Below are 9624 nucleotides of genomic sequence, written 5' to 3' on the forward strand. Positions count from 1 at the left end.
AACCCCGGGGCGGGGCGGGGCGGAGCCGCCGGGTCGCGGCCGCCCGGTCCTTCCCCCCCCCCCCCCCCCCGCCCCATCTCCCCCCCCCCCCTCCCCGCCGCCACCCCGGTCCCGCCCCGCCGCTGCCGCCGCTACCGGAAGGGCCCGGCCCGGCCCCAGCCGCCGCCGCCAGCATGAGGTGAGCGGCCGGGAGCGGGCCCAGCCCCCGCCGCACCGGGGAGGGGGCCGGAAGGACCGGGAATTGGCACCGGGGGGGGGCTCCGGTAGTACCGGGGGGGGGGGGTCCGAAGTACCGGGGGGGGGGCCCGGTAGCACCGGAGGGGCTCGGAAGTACCGGGGGGGGGTGGGTCGGTGGCACCGGGGGGGGGTACGGGGGGGTACCGGTAATACCGGGGGGGGCCCGGTGGCACCGGGGGGGCACCGAGATCTGGCACCGGCGGGGACGGGAGAGCAGCGGGAGGTCCCCCTCGGCGGGGTCCCGGAAGCTCCCGGGGGGGGGGTCCCGGTAACACTGAGGGTACCGGGGGGGGGGGGGCACCGGAAGCACCGGGGGGTAACCGGGAGCTGCACGGGGGGGGGGGAGGACTAGAGGGGGGGCACCGGGGGCTCGCACCGGAAGCATTGGGGGGGGCACCGGGAACTTCACCGGGGATGGGGGGGGGCGGTCCTAGGTAACCCCCCCCCCCCCCCCCCGCCGCTTTCCGGGAGCGGGGGGGGGGGGGGGTCCCGGTGCTGCCCCCCCCCGGGGAGCCCCGGTGGTCCCGCGGTGTTTGGGTAGGGCCGCCACAAACACAGCCCCCCCCCCCCCCCTCCAGGATGTGCCCGCCCAGGGGAGGGCAGCGGCCGGAGCCGTTGGGAAGAGGAAGGAAAAGGGGGGGGGGAGGGGGTTAACGGGGGGGGGGCAGCACCCGCTGGGAGCCCCGGGGAACCCCAAGTGCTGGGGTGCCCCCACCCATGGGTGCCGGTGTCATGGGGGGGGGCTCACCCCTGGGGGGGGCTCAACCCTCGGGGGGGGGGCTGGGGGGGGCTCACCCCTGGGGGGGGGGCTGGTACCGGGGGAGGGGGTCTTGTTTTGGGGTGCCAGCACCCATGGGTGCACATGTTGGGGGGCTCCCCCCACCCATGGGTGCTGGGAGGAAGGGGGGGGGGTCACATCTGTGGGTACCGGTTCCGGGGGGGTCACTTCCTGGGGTGCCAGCACCCATGGGTGCCCCTTTTGGGGGTGCTATCCCCACCCATGGGTGCTGGGTGTGTGCTGGCGGGTCCCGTACCCACAGCCCCCCCACCCATGGGTGCTGGGAGGAAGAGGGGGGGGTCACATCTGTGGGTACCGGTTCGGGGGGGGGTCCCTTTCTGGGGTGCCAGCACCATGGGTGCCCATAATGGGGGGGCCCCCCCACCCATAGGTGCTGGGTGTGTGCTGGGGGGTCCCCTACCCATGGCCCCCCCCCACCCATGGGTGCTGGTGGAAGGGGTGCTGAGGGGGGGGGGGGTTTCCCCATTTGTGGGTACCGGTACTGGAGAGGTTCCCATTTTGGGGTGACAGCAGCCGGGGGAGGGGCTCCCCCCACCCATGGGTGCTGGGTGCCCCCTGGTGGTGTGTGCGTGCTGGGGGGGTCCCCATACCCATGGCCCCCCACCCATGGGTGCTGGGGGGGTGGGGGGTCACATCTGTGGGTACCGGTTCTGGGGGGGTCCCTTTCTGGGGTGCCAGCACCCATGGGTGCCCATATTGGGGGCTCCCCCCACCCATAGGTGCTGGGTGTGTGCTGGGGGGTCCCCTACCCATGGCCCCCCCCCACCCATGGGTGCTGGTGGAAGGGGTGCTGAGGGAGGGGGGTTCCCCATTTGTGGGTACCGGTACTGGAGAGGTTCCCATTTTGGGGTGACAGCAGCCGGGGGAGGGGCTCCCCCCACCCATGGGTGCTGGGTGCCCCCTGGTGGTGTGTGCGTGCTGGGGGGGGTCCCATACCCATGGCCCCCCACCCATGGGTGCTGGGGGAGTCACATCTGTGGTACTGGTTCCAGGGGGTCACTTCCTGGGGTGCCAGCACCCATGGGTGCCCATTTTGGGGGGTGCTACCCCCACCCATGGGTGCTGGGTGAGTGCTGTGGGGTCCCATACCCATGACCCCCCCCACCCATGGGTGCTGGGTAGGGTCACATCTGTGGTTACCAGTTCCGGGGGGTTCCCTTCCTGGGGTGCCAGCACCCATAGGTGCCCATATTGGGGGGTGCTCCCCCCACCCATGGGTGCTGGGTGCCCCCTGGTGTTGTGTGCGTGCTGGGGGGGTCCCACACCCATGGGGGACCCATGGGTGCTGGTGGAGGGGGTGCTGGGGGGGGGGGATCCCCATCCGTGCGTACATCGGGGTGTCCCAAGCTGGGTGCTGGTGACGATATCGTGTCCCCCCCCCCACCCATGGGTGCCCTCCACCCATGGGTGCCCCCCGGCCGGCCGCGCAGCGAGACGGTGCTGTGCAGCGCCCGCGCCACGGTGCTGCTCTACGACGAGGCCCAGAAGCAGTGGGTGGCGGCGGGGGGGGGCCCCCAGACCCCCAGCTGCGTCCAGCTCTACCACCACCCCGGCACCCACGCCTTCCGCCTGGTGGGGCGCAAGATGCAGCCCGACCAGCAGGTGGGGGCACCCATGGGTGCTGGGGGGGGGGCACCTGTGGGGGCAGGGGTTAATGAGGTTTTGAGGAATACGGGGGGGTTACGGGGCACCCATGGGTGCAGGGGGGGGGTTACAGGGCACCTGGGGGTGTGGGGTAACTGGGTATGGGCACCCATGGGTGCTGGGGGGTGTTATGGGGCACCTGGGGTTGTGGGGTAATTCCGGGCATGGGCACCCATGGGTGCTGGGGGGGGGGGGTGGACACCTGTGGGGGCGGGGGTTAATGAGGTTTTGAGGAATGCGGGGGGGCTACGGGGCACCCATGGGTGCTGGGGGGGGTTATGGGGCACCTGGGGGTGTGGGGTAGCTCTGGGTATGGGCACCCATGGGTGCTGGGGGGGTTACGGGGCACCCGGGGGTGTGGGGTAACTCCGGGTATGGGCACCCATGGGTGCTGGGGGGGGGGTACCGAGGGGGGGGTAATGAGGTTTTAAGGAATGTGGGGGGGGCTACGGGGCACCCATGGGTGCTGGGGGGTTATGGGGCACCTGGGGGTGTGGGGTAACTCTGGGTATGGGCACCCATGGGTGCTCGGGGGTTATAGGGTGTGTGTGGGGGGGGTGCAATAGTGCACCCATGGCGGGGAGGGGGGACATGGGGGCACCCATGGGTGTCAGGAAGGTTGCGATAGGGCACCCACGGGTGCAGGGGGGTGTTATAGGGTCCTTGGGTGCCGGGGGTGATGACGGGGTACCCATGGTGGGGGAGGAACTGCAGAGCACCCATGGGTGCCATGGGGACTGTGGGGCACCCATGGGTGCTTGGGGGGTGCTATAGGATCCTTGGGTGCTTTGGGGGAGGGGGGGATTACGGGACCCCCACGGGCGCAGGCAGGGAGGGTTAAGGGGCACTCACGAGTGCTGAGGGGCACCCATGGGTGCCGGGGTGCACCCATGGGTGCTCACTATCTCCCCCACCCCCCAGGTGGTGCTGAACTGCCCGCTGGGGCGGGGGCTGCGCTACAGCCAGGCCACCCCCAGTTCCACCAGTGGCGGGGGCCCCGCTGGGTGTGGGGGCTCAGCTTCGGCGCCCCCGCGCGAGGCCGCCCTCTTCGCCGCCGCCGTCCTGCGGGCGCTGCGGGCGCTGGAGGAGGGTGAGCACCCTTGGGTGGCGGCGGGGGGGCACCCTAAGGCACCCCCCCCCCCCTTACACACACCCTGTGACCCCCTCCCCCCCCCCCCATAGGGCCCTCGCAGCCCTGGACGGAGCCGGAGACCCCCGAGGAGAGCCAGGAGAGGTGGGTGCCCCCCCCCCAAAAAATGGGGGGCCCATGGGTGCTGGGGGGGGGGCACCGTATTTGGGGGGGGGGCACCGTATTTGGGGGGGGGGGGCACCGTATCTGGGGGGGGCACCCTGTGCCGTGGGGGTCTTGGGGGTGTTTTGGGGGGGGGGGGTCTGTGATCTATAGGGGGTTGGGGGGGGTCCCATGTTGGGGGGGTCCCACGTTAGGGGGGGCATCTGTGGGTGCCCCCCCCAAGGGTGGGGTCTGTGGGTGCCCTGGGGGGGTCCCATGTTGGGGGGGGTCCCATGTTGGGGGGGTCCCATGTTGGGGGGTCCCACGTTAGGGGGGCATCTGTGGGTTGCCCCCCCCACCCCGAGGGTGGGGTCTGTGGGTGCCCTGGGGGGTGTTTACCCCCATGGGGGATTGAGGGGGGTGCTGGGGGTCTCTGTGTCATTGGGGGGGTCTCTACATCGGGGGGGGTCCCATTCCTATGGGGGTGCTGGGGGGGGGGCCCTGTGCCTCGGGGGGGGGGGGGCTGGATCTGACCCTCTCCCCCCCCCAGGCAGGCGCCGGAGGAGCCGGAGCGGCGCGTGGCGGCTACAGGTGGGTGACGGGGGGGGGTCCCTGCCCCTGACCCCCCCCCCCCCCCCCCCCCAAAAAAAAAAAAACCCAGTGGGGGCTCACCCCTGAGCCCCCCCCCCCAAAACCCTTCTCCCCCCAATTCCAGGTGCTCCAGCCGGGCCCCGGGTGGCCCCCCCGCCACCCGGCCCCCCCCGCCGCCGGGCCCCCCCCACCGCCGGGCCCCCCCCCGCCCACCACCACCACCACCGCGGGGGTCCCGCCAGCCCCCCTTACCTGGGGGTGGGGGCTTCGGGGGGGCTCCGGGGCTCCGGCTTCGCCGCTGCCATCGCGGGGGCTAAACTCAGGAAAGTCGGCAAGGTAAGGGATGGGGGGGGGGGGTACAAATTTTGGGGGGGGGGGGTAATTTGGGGGGGGGGGGGTCAGGGCTCACCCCATTTCTCCCTGCAGGATGAGGCGCCCAGCGGGGGCCCCCCTGCCGCCCCCCAAGGGTGGGGGCGGGGGGGCTTGATGGAGGAGATGAGCGCCATGCTGGCCCGACGGTGAGGGGGGGTGGGGGGGGGGGGGGGGTCTCGTTTTGGGGGGGGGGGGGGGGGTTCAGTGAGGGGGGGGCATCCTTTTCCCATGCTGACCCCCCCCCAAACCCCCCCCCCAGGAGGAAGGCCACGCTGCAGGGGGACAAGCCAGCGCCAAAGAGGGACGAGGATGTCACCAACGTGAGTGTCGCCCCCCCCCCGTGTCGCTTTTGGGGTGCCCCCCCCCCCCAAAATCCAAGACCCCCCCCACTCCATGCCCCCCCCCCCCTTAGGACGACGCGGAGCCGGGCGCTAGGACCACGGCGCAGCCCGCGGGTGAGTGCGGGGACCACAACTCCCAGCGTGCCCTGCCCGCTGCCCCCCACGGCCGGGCATGCTGGGAGTTGTAGTCCTGCAGGTGCGGGCGGGTTTGGGGGCTCCTTTGCGGGGGGGGGGGGGGTCGTGCCCCCCCCAACTCGCTGCCCTCTCCCTGCAGAGCCTGTGCGGAGGCCGTGGGAGAAGGCGAGCAGCACGCTGCCCAGGTGGGGGCCGGTTTGGGGGGGCTGGGGGTTTGGGGGGGGGGCATGGGGGGGGGCAGGGTCTATTGGTAGGGTTTGGGGGGGTGCGAGTGATTTGGGGGTGCCCACGAGGTAGGATTGGGGGGGGCACCTTGGGGGGGGGATATATGGTGGGGGGGCTTGGTGGAGCCCAAGGTGCTGAGAAAGTATTTGGGGGTGCCGAGGATTTTGGGGGGGGGGTGGATTTGGGGGTGGCCAGGAGGGGAATATGGGGGTGCTTGTTTTCTTTGGGGGGGTCAGGGAATAACTTGGGGTGCCCAGGTTACGTTGGGAGGTCCCCAACCTGCCCCCCCCACCAGGATGAAGTCGGCCGCCCCCACCGAGCCCCCCAGTGCTGCGGATGAGCCCGAGCTGGAGCGGCTCAAACAGGTACTGGGGGGGGGGTCACAAGGGGTGAGGGTGTCATGGGGGGGGGAGGAATTTGGGGAAACCCCCCCCCCAACTTGTGTCCTGTGCAGGAACTGCTGGAGGAAGTGCGGCGGGAGCTGCAGAAGATGAAGGAGGAGATCATTGAGGGTGGGTGCTGGGGGGGTTATGGGGGGGCCATATGGTAATGGGGGGGGTCATAAGGAAATGGGGGGCAAGGGGCCATGGGGGAGAAAGGGGGAGCATAGGGAAATGGGGGGGCTACGAGGTAAAGGGGAGCATGGAGTGATGGGGGGCAGAGAAGAAAATGGGGGGCAAGGGTCAAGGTGAGGGCCATAGGAAAAGGGGGGGCACCTGAAGGGTCCCCCCCCAAAGTGACACCGCTTTTCCCTTCCCCCCCAGCGTTCGTGGTGGAGCTGCGGAAGCGGGGTGCCCCCTAGCACCCCCCAGCCCCCCTCGCACTCCCCCTCCCCGCCACCTCCCACCCCTCAGCCAGTGGAGGCGGGGGGAGGGGTCCCTGGGCCAGGGACCCTCCCCCCAAGGCTGTGCCTTACCGGCCAAGGGGGCTGCTCAGGCTGCCCCCACACACTGTGCCCCCCCCCCAGCACACACACACACGCATTCGGGGTCTTTTTTTATGCCACTTTTGTTGATTTTTTTTCACCTTTTTAAAAAAAATAAATAATTTGGGGGGGGAGGGGGGGTGTAAACGGGGGCCCACCCCCATTTGCCCCCCTCCCCCCCCACACACCCCCAAAAGTCCCGAATAAAGGCGGTTGTTTTCTATGGGACACCCCCTCCGTGTCACTCGGCGTCACCCGTCCCGTGGGGGGCCGCGGCCCCCGGTGTCCCCCCCCAACGACAGCAAGGACAGGGGACAACGGCTGCGGCATCGCTTTAATGTCACTTGTCACGGGGGGGGGACGGGGGGGGGGACAAGGGGTGCCCCCCCCCCCCGGGGCATCCACGTGGACCCTGCGAGGGGCTGAGGCCCCGCCCACTGCCTGTGGCCACGCCCACTCCCCGTAGCCCCGCCCCTTCCTCGCAGCCCCGCCCACAACCCTTGGCTCCGCCCCCGCGCGAAGGGACCAGCCCCGCCCCCTCCAAAGGGGACCCCCCTGGTGCTGAGCGAGGCTCCGCCCACCCCCGCTTTGGCCCCGCCCACAGCGCTCAGCCCCTCCAATCCGGGCCCGGATTCCCCCTCGAAGGTGGCTAAGCCCCGCCCACCTCCCGGGGAGGCCACGCCCACTCCCAGCTACCCCGCCCCCTTTCCGCCCCCGCGCTGCGGCCCCGCCCCCCGAGGAGACCGCCGGCGGGAAGAGCGCGAGGGCGCTTTAATGGGCGGGGCCGGGGGCGGGGCCGTGTGCAGCGCCGGGGGCGGGGCCGTGCGCAGAGTCGGGGGCGGGGCCGTGCGCAGCGCCGGGGGCGGGGCCGTGCGCAGCGCCGGGGGCGTGGCCCGTCTCGGCCCCGCCCCCGCCGCTGGCCGCCTTGAGCTCGTCGAGCTCGGCGCGCATGCGCTCCAGGCCGGCCGCCATTTCGCGCAGGGCCGCGGCCTGCTCCTCCTCGCGGCGCCGGGCCTGCCCCGTCTGCCGCGCGTACTCCAGGTAGATGCAGAGCCCGCCCACGCCGAACACGATCGCCTCGCCCAGCAGCTCGGCGCCCAGCTCCGCCGCCGCCTCCTCGTTGAGCGGCTTCACGGCGGCGCCGCGGAAGCCCATGATCCGCATCTTGGCGCGCATCTCCACCCAGTGGTACACTGCGGGGCCGCCGCTCAATGTCACCCCCCTTCCCGCTCCTCCTCCTCCTCCTCCCATTGGCCGCCCGCCCTCGCGGCTCCTCCCCCCATTGGGCCGCGCCGCTGTCGCTCAACCTCACCGCCCCGCCCTCCCCGCCGCGCCCACCCATTGGCCGCCCGCCCCCGCGGCTCCTCCCCCCCATTGGGCCGCGCCGCCGTCGCTCAACCTCACCGCCCCGCCCTCCCCGCGCCCGCCCCCCGCGCCCTCCCATTGGCCGCCCCCCGGCGCGCCGCACCCTCCCATTGGCCGCCCCTCGCCGGCCTCGCCCTCCCATTGGCCGCCCCGCCGGTGTCCCCCCCCCCCTCACTCACGCTGGGCCGGCGGCAGGCAGATGTAGGCGCGGAAGAAGGGGCTGGCGCGCGCCCCGGCCTTGATGCGCGCGGCCAGCGGGCGGCTCAGCTGGCGCGCGCCCAGCGTCAGCAGCTTGGCGATCGGGAACGCGCCCGCCACCATCCTCGGCGCGCGCCGTGACCTCAGCGCCACGCGCCGAGGGAGGAGGGGGCCAGGCCACGCCCCCTCTCGCTGGCCACGCCCCGCCCCCGTGTGTGTGCCCCGCCCCCCGGGTTTAACCCGTTGTGTGCCGCGGGGAAATGAAGGGGGCGTGGTTATGCAAATCGAGGCTGCTTGTGATTGGCTGAGGGGGAGGGCGGGGGGTAATGGGGTGGGGAGGGGTAATGGGGTGATGGGGGTGGGGGGGTAACGGGGTGGGGGGGTGATGGGGGGTAATGGGGTGGGGGGGTTAATGGGGTGATGGGGGGTGGGGGGTAATGGGGGTGGGTGGGGTTAATGGGGTGGGGGGTTAATGGGGTGATGGGGACTGATGGGGGGCAATGGGGTGGGGGAGTTAATGGGGTGATGGGGGGTGGGGGGGTAACGGGTTGGGGGCGGTAATGGGGGTGGGGGGGTTAATGGGGTGTGGGGGGGTAATGGGGTGGTGGGGACTGATGGGGGGTAATGGGGTGGGGGGTTAATGGGGGGTAGTGGGGTGATGGGGAGGTAATGGAGGTGGGGGGTAATGGGGGTGGGGTGGTTAATGGGATGATGGGGTGGGGGGGTAATGGGGTGGGGGGTTAATGGGGTGATGGGGGTGGGGGTAATGGGGTGATGGGGACTGGATGGGGGGGGCAATGGGGGGGTAGTGGGGTGCTGGGGGGTTAATGGGGTGATGGGGGGTTAATGGGGTGGGGGGTAATGGGGTGGGGGGTGTAATGGGGTGGGGAGGGGTAATGGGGTGATGGGGACTGATGGGGGGGCAATGGGGTGTGGGGGTTAATGGGGGGGTAGTGGGGTGATGGGGGGTAAGGGGGTGGGGGGTGATGGGGTGGGGGGATTAATGGGGGGTAATGGGGTGATGGGGAGGTAATGGGGTGGGGGGGTTAATGGGGTGATGGGGGTGGGGGGGGGGTAACGGGGTGGGGGGTAATGGGGTGATAGGGACTGGATGGGGGGGCAATGGGGTGGGGGGGTTAATGGGGGGGTAGTGGGGTGATGGGGGGTAATGGGGTGGGGGGTAAATGGGGTGATGGGGTTAATGGGGGGTAATGGGGTGATGGGGGGCATTGGGGTGATGGGGGGTATTGAGGTGATGGGGTAATGGGGGGGCAATGGGGTGGGGGGTAATGGGGGGGCAATGGGGTGGGGGGGGTAATGGGGTGGGGGGTTAATGGGGTGATGGGCTTAATGGGGGGTAATGGGGTGATGGGGGGGCATTGGGGTGATGGGGGTATTGAGGTGATGGGGACTGATGGGGGGGCAATGAGGTGGGGGGGTAATGGGATGATGGGGGGTAACGGGGTGATGGGGTGGAGGGGGTAATGGGGTGGGGAGGCATTGGGGTGATGGGGGTAATGGGGGGGTAATGGGGTGATGGGGGGGGTAATGGGGTGATTGG

The 9624-nt window shown here is 71.2% G+C and overlaps 2 protein-coding genes across 2 annotated transcripts; one reads left to right on the top strand and one right to left on the bottom strand.

Annotated features, from left to right (window-relative positions):
- The first annotated feature begins 59 nt into the window (after window positions 1-59).
- On the top strand, window positions 60-6449 carry VASP (vasodilator stimulated phosphoprotein). The gene is given in 15 exon segments (XM_066984605.1): window positions 60-178; window positions 2467-2638; window positions 3602-3653; window positions 3656-3702; window positions 3704-3770; window positions 3863-3914; window positions 4462-4502; window positions 4627-4760; window positions 4968-5020; window positions 5134-5194; window positions 5287-5329; window positions 5490-5535; window positions 5871-5940; window positions 6030-6087; window positions 6340-6449. Coding segments are annotated over 15 exon segments (939 nt in total). The 5' UTR covers window positions 60-173; the 3' UTR covers window positions 6378-6449.
- A 439-nt stretch (window positions 6450-6888) lies between these two features.
- On the bottom strand, window positions 6889-8262 carry OPA3 (outer mitochondrial membrane lipid metabolism regulator OPA3). The gene is made up of 2 exons (XM_066984715.1): window positions 8045-8262; window positions 6889-7693 (listed from the first exon to the last, which is right to left on the bottom strand). Exons 1-2 carry the CDS (start codon window positions 8184-8186, stop codon window positions 7272-7274), a joined length of 564 nt encoding a protein of 187 aa, XP_066840816.1. The 5' UTR covers window positions 8187-8262; the 3' UTR covers window positions 6889-7271.
- Window positions 8263-9624: the final 1362 nt, after the last annotated feature.

This window comes from Anser cygnoides, chromosome 29 (genome assembly GCF_040182565.1).
Source record: "Anser cygnoides isolate HZ-2024a breed goose chromosome 29, Taihu_goose_T2T_genome, whole genome shotgun sequence".
Taxonomy (NCBI): domain Eukaryota; kingdom Metazoa; phylum Chordata; class Aves; order Anseriformes; family Anatidae; genus Anser; species Anser cygnoides.

Coding starts and splice junctions, on each gene's coding strand:
- OPA3 (XM_066984715.1), bottom strand. CDS start 8,186: ATGGTGGCGGGCGCGTTCCCGATCGCCAAGCTGCTGACGCTGGGCGCG. Junction 7,694..8,044: donor CTGCCTGCCGCCGGCCCAGC/GTGAGTGAGGGG, acceptor GCGGCCCCGCAG/TGTACCACTGGGTGGAGATG.